General features: G+C 44.7%; 1 protein-coding gene across 12 annotated transcripts in view; it reads left to right on the forward strand.

Moving 5' to 3' along the window:
- Window positions 1–17,632, forward strand: part of LAMA3 (laminin subunit alpha 3) — a 211,988-nt gene that overhangs the window by 42,416 nt on the left and 151,940 nt on the right. For all 12 annotated transcript variants that reach the window (XR_012502026.1, XR_012502027.1, XR_012502028.1 and 9 more), the window contains 3 exons: window positions 12,336–12,453; window positions 13,177–13,295; window positions 15,454–15,624. Coding sequence is in view for 8 of the 12 variants with exons in the window: in XM_074352160.1 (XP_074208261.1) it covers window positions 12,336–12,453; window positions 13,177–13,295; window positions 15,454–15,624 (408 nt within the window). In the remaining 4 variants the exon portion in view is untranslated. The remainder of the gene's footprint in view (window positions 1–12,335; window positions 12,454–13,176; window positions 13,296–15,453; window positions 15,625–17,632) is intronic.

A 17,632-nucleotide genomic window follows, 5' to 3' on the forward strand; every position in this document is an offset into this window, starting at 1 on the left:
CCCTTTTGTCCCCCTCCTTGTGCTGGGACCCGTCTTATTACCTGCTTCACCTGGGTCGGGCTGTTCTTAGGTCAGTGTTTCTCGAAGCTGGTCCTTGAATCCCTATGCTAAGAAAGGGGACCCAAGCTTGGGGCTTACTGCCATCTTAAAATTCTTAATAATTTTACGTTTGAATCTGTGTTTTAGAAGTGAAGTCCAATGGGACCTTGGGGCGTGTGCTGCCTCTCAGACAGGTTCTCGACCAGCTGCTCCCCAGTGGATGGCGCGTCCATATTCGAATCCTCCCCCTTCCTGTCCCCACCCTGCCCCGCTCTGGCTGGGGTCTGGGAGGGTTGGCTGCGTGCACACTGTGCAGAGGAGGAGGGGCAGGGCAGTGCCTTCTCCATCTCAAGCTGGCAGAGTGATGGGTGACTTGACAGGGACAAGCCTCTCACCTATCCTGCATCTAGGTACCAAGCGCATCCCAGGGTGGAGGTTCCAATCCCTTGGGCATCTTCCGTCTGTGTGAGTTGGGCGGTGGGCCTATGGGAAGGGGATCTTGACCTCCTTGCTCTTGGCCAGGGCACAGTGTGTCCCCAGCAGCCATCGGGAGGGGATCCTGGTGTGTGCATGGCCAGTGGTGGAGTGGGGTCCCCGTGAGGGTCTGCGTTCACCCTTGCCCAAGGGAGTGCAACATTAAATAGCAAATAAATGCTACCATGATAGGTCAAGAGAGACTTGAAGGCAGTTAGAGAATCACACTGATTAGAATGGAGCCTAATGGCATCCTTAGTTGTAAAGCAGAAGGCAGGTGCACAGAGCTTCTTCCTACACTGATTTTTCTGGAATGGGGAAGAAAAAAGCAAGGATTTCCTTTTGGAACTCCCTGAACAGAAACTTTCATTCTGTTGGTGAGAAAGCCCTCACATGTCCACCCTCAGGCCTTTGCTCCCTCCCTCCTGCACCAGAAGTTTCAAGAAGTGACCAGTCATGGGCTTGGCTTATGGAAAAGTCTTGCCATCCTGAAAGGAACATCAAGAAAGGAAGAAGCCGGAGGTTATGAGGACAGGGGGATATAAGGCAGGCACAGGATCAACCCATCCAAGTGGATCTTTTCAAGCTTGACAAGCTTTCCCAAATTTGGGGTGGATTTGTTCCCTGAGAACCATCAGTTGAATTGCAGTTCAGGTGGAAGTGGTCCTCTGTCTTTGCAAGTCAGGCAGTTAATGGACCTGCACGTCTTAGCCAGGACTAATGAGCTGGAGAAAAACCCATCTCAATCGCTGGCTGCCCAAACCACAAGGAGACCATTCCTCCTGGGGAGCCTGCACCCGCGGGTGTTTGCGTTGGAGTCACCTTCTGCTCAGGGAGCAGAAGGTGACTCCTGCTGCCTGGAACCAGGATGCAAGGAGCTCATGATCGTCTCTAATGGTTCCTTGAGATTTTTGCCAAGTCGCTTGACCAGAACAGGTGGCCACGTATATTTTGTGATTATCAAAGGCTGATGTTCCATTTAGTTTTGTGTTGTTTATCTCCTTGGGAAGCAGTTGTTGGAGAACTTTAGAGACATGGTCCACACTTCAAGGAGGTGAGCTAATCATATCTCTGAGCTCACAGCATGCTGTGGAGTACGCCTCTCTCTTGCTTTATTTTTCTGTTTTCCCACCCCCTTGACAAGAACCTGCTCTGGCATCTTTGCTACTTAACCTGAAACACAGTGGTGCTCTTAAGAAGTGCCCACTTCCACGGACGAGGCCCTTGCATGTGCGGGCTCTGTGCCAAGTGGTCTCCAGGCATCGGTTCTTTAACCCCTCACACCAGCCCTCTGTGGTGCGTGGTCACCGACGCTTCTGTCCGTGTAGAAGTGGGTCCACTTGGGTGGTGCTGCTGGCCTCTTTCTGTCCCCGCTTCTGGATGGTCAGTGTGGAATCAGGAGCTGGTCGAGCACAGCTCTGCCCCGTCCCTTGAGAGCAGGCGTCCTCTCAGACTCACACAGGCCACCCACCCCGGGACATCGCACCTGCCGGGCGCAGTCCACAGACACCACTTCAGTCCTCCAATGTCTGCTTCACCAGAAATAAAAACGATACTTTGTCCTCCTTACCCTTGTTCCTTTGTCTTCTCAGTTGATTCTGAACCAGATAGGGAAGAGGGGTGCTTTTTATTGGTCTCTTTCAAAAACTCCAACATTAAGTACTAATATTATTCCTTTTTACAGATGAGGCACCAAGGCACAAAAGGAGCAGGGCATTGCCCAGAGGGCACAGCTTGGAACCTGGAGCCAGACATTCTGGCCCAGGTCCTGCTTTCTCAACCACTACAATACACTGCCTGTAAAATGTGAAGTGTTGTTTTATGTGGTTATATGTGTGTGTATCTGTGTATGAATGTGAATGTATAAATATATTGTAATACATACAACGTGTTCATACAAATGGGCCATAACATCTTCCACATTCACGCGCTCCATGTTATGAAGGTTCATTGATACTGTGTGTATATCTGTTTCCTTGCTTCTCACCTCTGCAGGGTTGGTATTTGTATGGTCATTAGTGAGGTTGTCTTTCACATTGTGAATTTATTTAATAGAATTATTGCCTGGGGGGAAGTCATATATAGGTATAAATGAGATGTGTGCCATAAGTTACATCAGATGTTTAGAACTCATTTTGCATCTTTTTCCTAGAATAACATTATAAATAAGAAGCTCTAAGCTATGCCTGAAAACCCATTTAGTCCCTTGTGTGGTTAATATTCCACATTTAATAGCTGTCATATTCCACATTTGCAGGACGGATACTATAAACATTTTGGTACAATCCTCCCCGCTCTGTGTAGCTTTGGGTGCAGGGGGAGGAAAGGGGCCTGGATTGGAGCAAGGCTTAAGGAAGGAAGACGGGGGAGGATGAGAGTGGAGGAGGGGGCACAAGTGGGTCCTCGGGAAGTGAGTGGGGGTGGGCTGTTGTGTGGATGAGGAACTTTGGGGCTCCATCCATCCTCCAACTCCAGACTCTCTTTTCCAGAAGGCCTCGCCGCTCACCCCCGTCAGCCCTCTTCAGATCCAGACGCCATTCCTGGCGAGGTGGCCCGATTGCTCTTAGTGGGATGTTCCCTGCTGGCGTGGAAGGTGTTCTTCCCTTGTCAGTCCCCATCTCCGCCAGTGGGCAGAGCGGGCATAAGCTGCACCCCAGCCTGCCAGGTGTGCCTGGAGCTGATTAGCTGGGGCCCTGGGCCCAGTCTCTCTGTTTAACCTGCCTGCGGTGGTGGATCTGTCTGGCTGCCCTGACCACCTCCCTGCTGGTGTTCCACTTGTCGCCCCCCTGGGGCAGGCTTGAGTCCCTGTCCTTGTTCCTAACAATGTCCTACCCAGAGCTGGATTTCAGGAAATTGAGGCTCAAAATTTGGCTCACTCACCTAAGATCACTTGAGTCCCTGCCCATGCTGAGCGAGGCACAGAACCCACCCAGGTCTCCTGATGTCCAACAGCCCAACTGCTTTCCGCTGCCCAGCCACCACACCTCATCCCATCTGCTCTGACCCTTCACCTCTGGCCTCCCCATTCCCTGTGGCATCACCCTAACATGTATTTGCCCTGCTGTGAAGGCCTGCTGGGGTCATGTGAGAGTCAGAGCATTTACGTGGGAGCGTTTGGGACCCAGGAGGCCATCCCATGTCCAGATCTGAGAGTTCAGCTGGGGATGCATCTGTTCATCCCAGTGACAGTGACTTTGAGTGTCCCATTTCATGTGAAATAAGGGCAGTCATTAGGGTTTTGGCCTCATTAGGGTTCTGGTCAACTGCCAGCATCACCCTGACTGGGGCCTGCAGCTGCATGTGGCCCGAGTCCTCCTGCTGCGGTTCGTGAGTTTGCAGGATCATCCAGCTCACATTCCACATTCACAGGCTGTGTGCACTCGAGCCATGAGTATTTACTGAATTACTGCTGTGATGGGTGTTTTAATCCAGGAAGCATGAAACACATACAACTCACCAGAGGCAATGAGGGCTGCGTTGAGACCTGCAGGTTCCACAGGCACCGGCAGGCTCCCGGGGGCAGGGTTAGGCTTTAGCTGGGTCGAATTGAGTTGAGGTGGATGCATGGTGTCTCAAGTGGAGATCAGTTGGACTGTCAGGTCTGAAGTTTATGTCAGAAGCCTGGGCTAGAGACGTAAATCAGAGTCAGTGGTGCAAGATGGAAACAGCGTGGCGTGAGATGAGGAAAGGCTGAGCGCTGAACTCGGGGTGATCTGGAGGAGACGTGGGAGTGAGAGGCGAGGAAGGGGGACTGGCCGGCGCCCCACCCTTTGCGGAAGTGTGGCTGCGTCTGGGAGAAGGAGGTGGGTGGAGCTAGACGAGGGTTTGGATGGAAGAAGAGGAACTTTCTTATCTTTCGGGTGGAAGAGAGATTTAAAAGCTGATGACTGGAGGGTATTATGCTTAGTGAAATAAGTCAGAGGGAGAAAGACAAATGCTACATGTTTTTACTAATAGGTAGACTCTGAAAAAATGAAACAAATGAACGAATAGAACAGAACAGAAACAGATTCACAGATACAGAGAACCAACTAGCAGTTACTACAGGGGAGAGGCTGGGGGGAGGGACACATGGGAAAGGGGATTAAGAGGACAAACCACTGGGTATGAAATAAGTAGGGCAGAAAGATGTAATGTGCAGCGCAAGGAATATAGCCAGTGTTTTACAATGACTTTATATGCAGTGTGATCTTCGAAAATTTTGAATCACTATGTTGTGCACCCAAAACTAATATATTGTAAGTCAACTGTACTGTAATTGAAAACTAAATGAATACATAAAATAAAAGCTGATGGGAAGGATCCAACTGAAGGCAGGAGGGAATGGGACCCAGAGCGCGGAGGGAGGAGGCTTGTGCTCCATTTGTCCAGAGGGAAGGTGGGGGGGATGTGCAGATGAGAATGCCGCGTGGATTTGGGAGGAGAAGGCAGGGGATTCCTTTTTGATGGTTCTAATTTTACCAGTGAAAGAGAAAAAGTCACCTTCAAGGGTGGAAGGAGAGGACATGGGGTAGCGGGTGAGGGTTGAGGATCATGGAGAATCAGGCTCAGAAAATGGGCAGAAGCCAGGGAGATTGCACAGGCAGAAGCACAGGTCCCTCTGTGAGGACGCAGCTGTGGCTGGACACTGGTTGCCGCAGCTGGTGCTGACACACGGCCAGCCCGGAGCCCGGACTCTGGGCTCAGGACGCCCCTGCTGGGTCAGCCACTGTCCCCAGAAGCCAGATGGGGCTGCTGAATTCTGTGTCCCTGCCTTTTTGTATCACTTGCTCTAGGTGTAAAATCTCGGAAGGGGACATCCAATTTGCTGAGTCCAGATCAGGCATCCATACTGCCTTCCTTACCTGCCGGGGGCCGGAAAAACTGGCATTTTCAGCTTCTAAAATCAGAGGTGCGTTCTGCTCCCAGCAAGATTCATATGTTGGGAAGGGCATTAGGAACCTCAGAAATCCAACAAACAAAAGACGAACACCTCCAACAGGGCCCCTTCTCCAGCCATATTCTGATGGCAGGTCCAAACTCCCACCTGGAACGGGCGTGCTCTTTCTCCAGACGCACGGTCTCTCCCCTTATTTGGGTTTGTTATTGTGACAACCAACAAAAGCCCCCAGACAGTGACACCATCCCCTTTGAGAACTACCATACGAGGGGATTTTGTGTTCAGAAAGTAAAGACAGCTTTTGGCCTAAGGACAGGTTCTAAGATGAGTATTCACTTTATAGCCCAGCTGATTTGAAATGACACTTTAGGTTAAAGCTTATTCCAAAAAAAAAAAAAAAAAAAAATGAGAGAGAGTGGATATGCTGACTAATAAAAAGGAGTATGCCGAGTCAATTTAAGTGACCGGCATTATGCACAGCTGCTGTCAAAAGGGTCCCTCCAGTGCCCTGTCATTAGTAAGAGCCTTGGAAACACAGCCAAAAGGATAATTTTAGCCTTAGGTAAAACTCTGACTTAGCCATGGATGCTAAATCTTAAGAAAGATGTAACAGAGGGAGAAAGGAGCAGATATGACAACTAAGTAGGTAAGGACCATTATGGGTGCAGACCAAAAAGGATAGTACCCTCTAAGGAGAAAGATGTTGGCCAAGGAGGAGACGGGAACATTATGGAGGGTGTGGACTTATTTATGAAAAATGATGATAACATCATTTAAAATATGATTTAGGATAAATCCTCAACATTGAGAAATATTTTGTTGAATTTTATCTTGGTGCAAGTCACTTGTAGATATCAATGATTTTTTAGGAGTTAAGTTAAAAAAATTTAGATAACATGGTTGCTAGTTACTAAAGTTGAGTTAGTTAAATCTCTTTGCCTTGGAAGAACATGATTAGAATTTCCCTTGTCCTGTATCGTTTGTCAGACAAATTCTTAGGCTATTTATTAGTTCAGTGAGTGAACTAAATGTCATGCCCAATTTTATTATAAATTATCAAAGAAAGCGTGAATGAGGAAAAGTGAGTTTTACAAGGAGAACTTGGTCCTGGACAAAAAAAAAATTCCCTATCAGTAGAGGGTAGCTGTAGAGAGTTGGATAAAATACTAGACTTAATTGTGAAATTGAGCTCAGAGTTCTTAGACTCCAATGGGCTTTAGCTTATTTAAAGTCACCAAATCTATTTGTAAATTGTTAGTCGTAGGTAAATGCTCTTGAGTAAAGAATGTGAGTTTCAAGTTCTGCCCTTTGAGTCTACCGAGGGAACAAGGACTGAGAACCATGCTATGTCTTCAGTCACTTTTTTCCTTCAGAGTTAAAAATTCATAAGTCATAAAATATAGATGCAAATGATTCATCTTTTCCCCATCTTTTGATTTTTTTTTCTTGAACTCTTCCACCAAAAAAAAATAGTGGGCTTGTCATTTTCCAAGTTATTGGAGTGATCTGAATCTTTAGACTCTCTTTTAGTTCAGGGTTTTTATCTGTCAGGCTACTGTAGTTATCTTTAATGAGCAAGAGAGATACTTTAATTCTCTTTTCCTTTCCAGTTCCTACCGTAATCCTTGCCTCCTGCTGGCTTGAATATTAATTCCGTAAAAAGCACCTAGGGAGATGTGGGGCTGGTATTTAAATTCTGGGCAGGCTGTCGTGAGCGAAAATGGTGGAAATCTGTGCTACTTCAAAGGGTGGGAGGAGGACTTACGAGAAAAAGTTTTTGTCAGAAACATGTAGTGGCCAGAACTTGACAGCAGTGCGGTGGCTTGCTCTCAAAAGGAGATTCTAGGATTAAGGTTCCTACCCTGGGTGAGAGGTTGACCTGTAAGTTTCTGGAATGATCTATCGCCCCGCCGCAAAGGTGAATGGGTGCTTTTGGGGAACAGTAGGAATTGTTGAGGGACACAGGGACTTTCCTTCCAAGCACACTTTTTTTTTTGAAGGTGGCTTAGGTAATTAGGTTTATTTATTTATTTTTATGGCGGTACTGGGGATCAAACCCAGGACCTCGTGTGTGCTAAGAATATGCTCTACCACTGAGCTATACCTTCCCCACCCAAACACATTCTTTCTGATGGTGCCAGGGTCTGGGTTTTATAGCGTAGGGTGATGGTAAAGCCACAAGAAAGAAGTGCTCTCACCGAGCCATTGGCCAACGGGTTGCTCTTGGGACCAGGATTAAAAAGGATCTGTTTTCTGGCCGGCTGCATTGTTTTTTCATCACTGGTCTTGATTGTTTAATGAGAATTGCACTTCATTTTGTGAGAAGTTTTCAGACAAGGTTACTAAGATTAAGTTCATTTTCACTTGATCTCTATTTTTCCTTCTCAATTAAAAAGTTTCTATAAAATTAGCTCATTAAATAAGTTTTTCAAATGGGCATCGGCCACAAAGGGAATTTAATTGTTTGGTTCCGTATTTTGGAACTTATTTTTCATAACTTTTATTTGTATTTTTACATGGAGAGTGAGAATGTTTATAATTTAGTTAATAAAAATGTTTCAAAATGTTTGTCTGTGGGTTACTTATTAATGACAAAGATAAAAAGATGACTTTATAATGAGGGAATCTAGTGGACATCTTCTTAAGCTAGTGATCAAACAGCATCACCAATAATGGGACAGCCTGGCACCCCACACTCCCTGCCATGATGCCATGAGAAGGGCATGTCTCCAGGAAGTAATCCTGCCAGATTGTTTACCCTGAATCAGATCATGAGAAAACCATCAGATAGATTCAGACGGGGGACATTCTGTGGTAGAAAGATGTCCATGTCACAAAAGACAAAAATCGTGAGAGGACTGCTCCATATTAAAGGAGACAAGAGACTTGGCAAGTAAATGCTGTCTATAAGCCTTGGTTGCATCCTGGATTGGAAAAGTACAATGGGTTTATTAGGAGAATTAGGGAAATTCAAATATGGACAGTGTGTTATCTAAGATTTTTGTATAAAGGGTAACATTTCTTAGGCATCAAGACATTGAGTTTATAGAGGAGAAATGTCTGTGTTCTTGGGAGATACATGCTGAAATATTTAGGGCTGAAGCACAATGATGTCTCACACTTACTTTCAAAGATTAAAAAAAAGCGTATGTGAGTGTGTAGATAGAGAGCATGAGAGGAAAAGTACAAATGTGGCAAAATGTTAACATTTGGTGAATCTAAGTGAAAAGTTTAGGTTAATCATTGTATACTGTTCTTTGAGCTTTCCTGTAGGTTTGAAAATTATACAAAATTAAAAAGCTGGAAGAAGCAAATCAGGAAATGCTGCATTGTTTATCAAATTCTAAAGCTATGGTAACAGTTTTATTTTACATTATAAACTTAGACTTTTTTGGTGGAGAGCGTGCCGTTTAGTTGAGTGAGACGCTAATTTTGGATGTGACTTTAAATACATTTGCATAATATTTTGCAATATCACATGTCCCATTTGTTGACTTCATTTCAATTCAACAGCATTTATTAAGCACCTACTCTGAGGATGCAGGAGTCATTAAGACACAAAGATGTCAGTCTAGTGGGAATGACAGATAGGAACAAACATATACCACAGAGCATAGTAAGTGTTCTTTTAGATGCAGAACGTAAACTTTGCATGAAGTAGATATTATTATCTTTCATTTGTGTACTTAAACATCTTTTATGATTGTTTTATGTTATTATTTTATGGACAAGGAAATGGAAAAGTCTCAGAGTGCTTCAGTGATGTGCTTGAAGTCACGTGGCTAGTGGTTCACAGAGCAAAGATCTGCTTCAGGCAGTTGGTGCTCCTGTTCCCTCAGCTGTGCACCTCCAAGCTCGGGCACCAGACGGGGACACTTGGGCGTTCCCCTACGTCTCTGTGCTCGCCCCCCAGTGCTCGTCCACGAGCTCGGTGGTAGGAACCGCCCTGTCTCAGCTACTCCCCTCGAAGGCTTTGGAAGTCAAAGTGCCTCGCGCTGCACCTTTTATGATTATTATCTGATTCGTTAAAACATTACTTAAAAACTACTTTGTCCCTCCTCCTAAAAGGTCATCAGCAAAGTGCAGGCCATCTTCGCTTGTGTCAGAAGCACGTGGAGAGAGGATGGGGACTCAGTCCTTCTCGGTCACTTTTCCCCCCTTATCTTAACTCCCAAATGTTATTTCTCCGAAAATACACAACTCAACCTTTGCTTTTCTGCTCCTGGTGACTCCATGGCCTGGCGTTTTCTGATTTCACAAAGGGCTGTCGTTCACATCAGTGAGTCTCAAGTGTCGCTCATTCGTGCTTTGAAGTATTTTGAGTGATCGAAGGGCAAACATAAAGTAGCTGATCATAGATGTTTAAGAGAAGGAGCCATTTAGAAGCCCTATCAGTTAAAATCGTCAAGTAGGAGAGAATAAATCCACACCTGTTGGTTTAACACACATGAACCCACTTTGGAGGCCACTCTCTCCAGCTCCCAGTGCCGTTTTGAATCTGTACGTCTCCGGGGGGATTTGCTGCAGAGCCGGAGTGCTTGGCCAGAACCCACTGCAAGTTGCACCTTGGTAGTGGGGACAGAGAAAGCACGGAGCCCTTTAGTGCAAATGGACCCAGAAAGAGCGAAATGCAGCCTCCTGGGAGTCAGGCCATGTAAACAGGTGCTGAGGAACCAAGTTCCTAAGTTCTTAAGACAGACATGGGAGGGGAGTATTTTGGAGTGGAAAGTCCTCTTCATAGGTGCTGGAAGATGAGTTGGTGGAATCCGGGGACCTATTAGGTCCAGGTGGCAGGCTCAGGTAACAAGCAGAGGGACACACCGCAGCATGTCTCCCCCTGCAGCTCAGGTGGGATTTTTTTTGTGTATATATATATTTTTAATTGAAATATAGTCAGTTTACAATGTTGTGTCAATTTCTGGTGTACAGCACAATGCTTCAGTCATATATGAACATACATATATTCATTTTCATATTCTTTTTCACCAGAAGTTACTACAAGATATTGAATATAGCTCCCTGTACTGTACAGTATGAACTTGTTTACCTATTTTATATGCATTAGTATCTGTAAATCTCAAACTCCCAATTTATCCCTTCCCACCCCCTGATGTGGGATGTTTAACTACTATGCTGCTTTAAAGGGATCAGACGTGATCTCAGAACAGGATGAAGGGAAACAGAGAGGTTTCTTCTGAGCCAACAAGGCTGTTTCATTTATGAGGATTTGCTGTAGCAGAAAGTGCATCTCTGGAAACCAGTGCACTCAGATAACCACTGAGATGTGTTATCGCATAGGCCCCTGCCTCCAGGCTCCCTATAGTGGAATCTTAGCATGTTTGGAACTTCTTTGACAGTTATTTCTCCCAGGATGAAACAGTTCCAATGTTAAGGATCTATTAGGCTCTGTGGCAAAGCTAATGGCCAATGAGGAGAGAATACAAAGTTCTGGATTTTCACACCTGCAAGATATGGGCACATGATTTCACCTCTCACACTTTCCTCATCTGTAAAGGGGGGTTAATGAAATCCCACTTTTATTGTGAGAATGTTTGTGAGGTGCTTAACATAGTACCTGGAGCATAGTAACCCTTAGATCACACACTACTAAATAAATAGGTTTTTTTTGGGGGGAGGGCATGCTATGCTTATAGGATTTTGATGGAAGAGGTTAAGAATGCTTTGAATAATTCCTGTATCCAAAATGTTTCATTTATGTTCTCTTATTCCTATATCTAAAAGCAGTCTTATTTTCATGTGGTTTAAGAGAGAGATGCAGTTTTAAAGGAAATATATTTGTGCTGATTTTCCATGCTGGGAGTTCATGGATTTCCTATGAATTCCTTCACTAGATAATAATGGTACTTGTCTTCTGGAAATTATTTCTCCTACCTTTAGGCATTGCTTTATGGATTTCAGAGTACCTTACAATTCCTGATTAGTTTTTCTCAATGAGGTTGGATAATTTTTTCCAAGGATGGGTAGACAATTTAGGAGCATTAATCTGAACCCAGGGAAGCAGATTTTTCAAGATCAAAGAGCAAGTATTTGAGCCAGAACTGGTTGACCTTAGGGTTTTCAGTAACTGGTGTGATGGAGAATTAAGCAAAGGAGCTTCTTAGAACAAAGGATAATCTGTGTGACCAAGAGCAGTGGTTCTCAAAGTGGGGTTGAGAACCCACGGGGGTCCCAAGACCCTTTAGGAGGTCCACAAGCTGTGAGGTCTTTCTTTTTCCCATTACAGATCTATGTGGGGCCAGATTTTCTTCAAATTTTATTTAACCAAAAAACAAAATGTCACAATTTGAAGAGGCAGCTATGAGAATCCTGCTGTCTTCTATGAAGGCACACATATCTTTGCATCGTCCTGGCCGTGGGCCAAGAGTGATGAGGATGAACAAGGAAATCAGTGAGAGGGAGAGAAATGGAAAAGAGGAGATGAGTGGAGATGGTGTAGGGAAAGAGGTGCTTTGCTCCACCACGCAGCCACGCAGGTCTCAGTTCTGCAGCTGTGAGCTCTTCAGGACCTGGAGCCAGATCCGTGTCCCTCCCGGGAGACACTCAGGGCTGTGCTGTCGGCTCTTGGTCCTGGAAGAGCTTCGCACACGATGACTCTTGTTTGCCATCAGACTTCTCTGGATGTACAGACTTGAAGATGCTAGGTAGGCTGGTTGAAATTCACGGGTATAATGATTGAGGTGTGACAAAGATTAATGTCTAGATTTGGTGGAGAAAGAAAAATGACTATTTTGTTTTTGAACATGATTAACTTGAGAGGGTGCACTCAGGTAGAGATGTCCAATCGGCTGTTAGAAATGGGATCTGGATCTCGGGAGAGGTGTGGCTAGGTGTGTCGCCTTGGGAAACAGCATCCGGATAGAGTTGGTGGAGGGTGTGGATAGACGAGGCTACTTGAGTAACTGTGTCTCCTTTGCTTCATCAGCTTTTCCACGTGGCCTATGTTTTAATCAAATTTGCAAATTCTCCTCGCCCTGATCTTTGGGTCTTGGAAAGGTCTGTCGACTTTGGAAGCACCTACTCACCTTGGCAATATTTTGCTCGTAAGTAATCCTGCCTACCATGTCATGAGGGATTTGAATTGTTTCAACAGATCAAGACTATGGATTTAACTAGAAAATTAGTCTCTCAGTGTGGCTAGTCAAGGGGCTGGTCAGTTTTAACTTTCCAGGTGACCTCAGAACATCCCCATTCCACAAGCATGTGTGCATGGATTCCAGGGATACACATGCAGAACTGGGGTTGAAATAATCTTTTACGATAATGGTTCTTGCCGCAATTTAGGGGGAAGCAGATACCTACAACTGGGCCATAGCTCCAGTCTGTTTCCTTTTATGTAAAATTAGAAACTAAATTCTGTCTTTACGGATCCCACCTTTTGCATTACTTACCTTGACTGCTTTATCTTCTCTAATGAAGGGTGTCCGTGTCTCTGAACCCTGTGATGAATTGAGGTGGAGAGGAATTTTGCTTTCAAAGGTGTTGGGTTTTCCATGAATGCTCCTTTGAGGGTAAATGTGCCTAATGAGGAGTGAGGATTTAGAACCATATCTCCAGACATTCCTGTTGAAAGTCACGTGGCCTGAAATGGCTTCATGTTTTCTTTCATGAATTAAGAACCTCATCCTAAGTTTCTGTCTGAAAATCTTACGTGCTTTTCTGTTCTTTCCATTTTCATATATTTTCTTAAGGTAACAAAAGATTTCTTAAGAGATTTACAAGATGATAATATTTTATTTTACAATATTAAATCATTTCCTTCCCAGATTCTAAAGTAGACTGTTTGGAACAGTTTGGGCAGGAGGCGAACCTGGCTGTCACCCGGGACGATGATGTCCTTTGTACTACTGAATATTCCCGGATTGTGCCGTTGGAAAACGGTGAGGTACGTAGATTTGGGAGGCCTTGAGAGGTAAGACTCAGATATGAATATGAAGATACCACATTTTTCATAATCGTGAAACTTGCACTTTCAAGGAAGTCTAACATAGACCATGATGGAAACTGGTTCTTGGGACTAAAGGGTAAAGGAATCACATCGAAGACTTTCCTAGATTGAGTTGGGTTAGAAGTTCTTTATTTTTTTAATTGAGGTATAATTGATGTTGGAAATTCTATTTGAGGTCTCTGATTTTCCTCAGGAAGTCAGGATTCTGGATTCAAAGCCCATAGGTCTTGAACTCTCTTTTCTGGTGGGATATTTAGAAAGTGGATCGCTGGTGATTGTGGTGAGGACCTTCCACTGCTTCACAAACACATCATCTCCTGTAAGAGTTAGGAGATGGGGGGTTGGTGGCAGAACTAATCCTTGATCCTTTTTGGCAGGATAGGGGTCTTCTTAAGGGAGAAAACAATTGCTGTCTCTTTGGGGTTGCGTGTGGCCCTTGTGGAGTCAGTCAGGCTATTGTTAGGGAAGATGAGAAAACAGAATGAGGAAATCAGAGAAGAATTCCATGCAGTGAGTTTCAAATGAACGTCTTTAAAGCATGCCAGTCTCATTCTCTTAAGGCAGAGAGATCTTTCTTTTTTTTTTTAATCGAAATATAGTTGATTTACAATGTTATGTTAGTTTCAGGTGTACAGCAAGGTAATTCAGTTATTTATATATATACACACACACATGTATATATTCTTTTTCATATTCTTTTCTATTGTAGCTTATTACAAGATATTGAATATAGTTCCTTGTGCTCTGTAGTAGGTCTTTATTGTTTTTCTATTTTACATATAGCCTTGTGTATATGTTAATCCTAACTCCTAATTTATCCCCCGCCCGTTTCCCCTTTGGTAACCATAGTTTGTTTCTATGTCTGTGAGTCTATTTCTGGTTTGTAGGTAAGTTCATTTGTATTTTTTTTTTAGATTCCACATATAAGTGAATTCACATGATAATTATCTTTCTCTGTCTGACTTAATATTCACTTAGTATGATACTCTCCAGGTCTGTACATATTATTTCATTCTTTTTAATGGATGAGTAGTATTCCATCATATATATGTGTGTATATATATATATATATGTATATGTACACACACCACATCTTTATCCACTCATCTGTCAATAGACATTTAGGTTGCTTCCATTTCTTGGCTATTGTAAATAGTTCTGCTATGAACATTAGGGTACATGTATCTTTTTGAATTACAGTTTTCTCCAGATATATGCCCAGGAGTGGGATTGCTGGATCAAATGGTAACTCTACTTTAGTTTTTTAAGGAAACTCCATGCTGTACTCCATAGTGACTTCACCAGTTTACATTCCCACCAACAGTGTGGGAGGGTTCCTTTTTCTCCACGCCCTCTCCAGTGTTTATTATTTGTAGACTTTTTGACAATTCTGGACATTGTGAGGTGGTACTTCATTTCAGTCTTGATTTGATTTGCATTTCTCTAATACTTAGTGATGCTGAGCATCATTTCATGTGCCTGTTGGCCATCTGTATATACAGAGAGATCATTCTTGAGCAGCTGTATCCGTATCTTCTGGTGATGGGTGAGTGGCTCATGGCTCAGATGGCTGGGACTTGGGCTTCATCTCCTCACGCTTTAAAACAAAATCTGAATTTTGTATAGATTTTTTTTTGTCTCCTTCACCATCAACTTTAGATCCAGAGAGTTCCTTTTTTCAGCCTCATTTAGGTTTATAGATTCCTTTAGCTTTGTTTCTTTGATGCAGCTTGACAAAAATTGTTTCCCTATATTTATAGATTTTAACATTGTATTTTCAACATTTCATAGTGTTGCAGTCCCACAATGACCCTGATAGGAAGAACAAAGGGTTTGTAAATGAAGTGACAGCATCTCCTGAGAGCTAAGGTTTTGAGAAGAGATTGTCAGAATTTGGAACTAGGAAGAGAAGGGAAGATGGGACCAGCAGTAATATTTTTAGACATAAACATCCACACAGCCACCTGCAAACATCTAATGACTCAAGGAAACCGAGTGTTTCGGGGCATGTGAGTTATTTTTAGTTTACTTGCAGCTACATTTTGACGAAAGGACTTTTTTCTCCTCTCTCTCTCCCTCTCTGTGGTTATTTTAGGTTGTCGTGTCCTTGATAAATGGTCGTCCAGGTGCAAAAAATTTTACTTTCTCTCACTCTCTGAGGGAGTTCACCAAGGCAACAAACATCCGCTTGCGTTTCCTCCGAACCAACACCCTTCTTGGACACCTCATCTCCAAAGCGCAGAGGGATCCAACGGTCACCCGGCGGGTGAGTAGTGCTTTTAAATGCCAAGATGGCAGCTTTTGATATTTTTCCGCTTTTCAAATAATGGCCTTGAACTCTTTCAAGTATTCTTTACAGCCAGTAATGATGTAGGCACAGGAGTTGTTCTTGTCTGAAATATTAGGTGTAGGTTAGAAGTTTTGTTGTTAAAGACAAATCATCATACTCAGAGAAGATGAAAGACAAAAGATGACAGCCAGCCTGGTATTAGTCACTGTTTATAAGAAATGATCCCTGCGTCTCAGAGGCTTAACACAGTAAAGTTTCATTTTTGCTCAGTCACAGTCTAATGTGGGTCAGCAGGTGGGGTCAGCCCCACACAGTCATTCATGGAAGCAGGCTGCTTCGATGTAGAGGCACAGCCTCCCTGTAGGACCTCAGGGTCCTCCTCTGCATCCCCTGCACCTGGTCAGCGGATGATGGAAGAGAGAAAGTGTCGGGAATACTGCCTTCTCCTAGCCACACAGCTTACTTCTATTGGTGGGAACTGCTCTTGGAGCCCCAGTGAGATGCAGGAGGCTGGGTAATGTAATTGGGCCAAAGCAGAGGAAACCTGGGTATTGGGGGGCACTAGTTCCTCTACTGTACTGGATGAAATCTCTCACTCTCAGTGTCAGGCCAGGACCCTGTCTCCTGGGCACAGAGGGAGCCACACAATAAATATCTCGATCTCCCTCTTCTCCCACCCTCTCATCTCCTCCCAGTGTCTCCCACTGGCCAAACGCAACAGGGGGCCAGAGGGAAAGAGACCCTTGTCACCCCATAAAGTTCAGCCCCAGGGCAAAGGGCAGGGTGGATAAAGGTGGAGCGTGGACCTGGAAGGGTGAATGGAAGATGCAGTGTACCTTAGAGAATTTGGCTTCTGATGTAGGTAAGTCAGAGAGAGAAAGGTTCAGTTTTGCTACAGTTTTGATCATTTTTCCCAGAGAGGCCAGTCATCTTGAGTGTAGGTGGCCTGTTGCCTTCATTTTCAGCCCCTGTATTGCCCTCTGAGCTGCTGTACGTGGGAACTACAGCTGCATCCAGGGATGGAATTTACAAGGGAGAGCTGAGCTTTCGGACCAGTATAGCCAGGCTGCCTTTCCGTTCCAACAGGGGATCTGGAGCCTCGCCACAAACGTACCACACCACCTTCTTTTTTCCTTAATTATCTTTTTGAGGGTTGCAAAATTGGTACTCGTATGTATGTACATTTCTTTTCATTTACGTGAACGTAGTCTTCTCTATTAAGTAATTTTTTATGGTGTGCACCACACATATAATTTTGACACCCCTCCCCCACCCCCAGTCCAGGGGACCAGAATACTGGCTGTCCTATCACTTTGCACTTTGCTGCTGGGGGAGCTGATGGAGTGCTTCCCTCTCTTGCTGCTGCTGCCCCTAACACACGTGGGCAGAGGCACCTCCACGGTGCTCAGCATGGAAGCTTCTGAGTGTTAACTTGCCACCGAAAGTCCTCTAATCCTGAATTTATCCATGTTAACAAGAGGGGTTGTTAATGCCTTCGCACTAAGTAAGACGTTGCAGGAAGCTCAGACACTTAACAGCGTTTAGTGAGGAAGTCAGGACAGAGCCCCAGCATCGAGTAAATGGGGAGGTTTAGGATGACTAATCACAACAAAAAGATACAAAACCCCTCCTGTCGTTGTGAATTCCAAGACTGTCTCACTGCCACATACTCTCACTGGTGGCGCGATCTCAGTAAGAAAGATTATTTTATGCCCCCTGAATTCCTTGCCGAATCTTGTGCCTCTCCTGCCTCGCCTGAGAAGTCAGGGAGCTGGCGGACGGTGCCACCTACTGTCACGTGGAGAGGCCTCCCACACGCCAGAGGTGTGCCTTGTTGAGACGTCTGCCTGTGTGATCTGCCTGGTTTAGGGGCCGAGACTTCCCCAGGTCTGGAGCTCACTGCCTGGCCCTTGGCTCTGTTAACCTTAGCTAACAAGGCTTCCTCCACTGCTGGTGGACCTGCCAGTCTTGGCACCATAACTGA

This window comes from Camelus bactrianus, chromosome 24 (genome assembly GCF_048773025.1).
Source record: "Camelus bactrianus isolate YW-2024 breed Bactrian camel chromosome 24, ASM4877302v1, whole genome shotgun sequence".
In the NCBI taxonomy this organism is placed as follows: Eukaryota; Metazoa; Chordata; class Mammalia; order Artiodactyla; family Camelidae; genus Camelus; species Camelus bactrianus.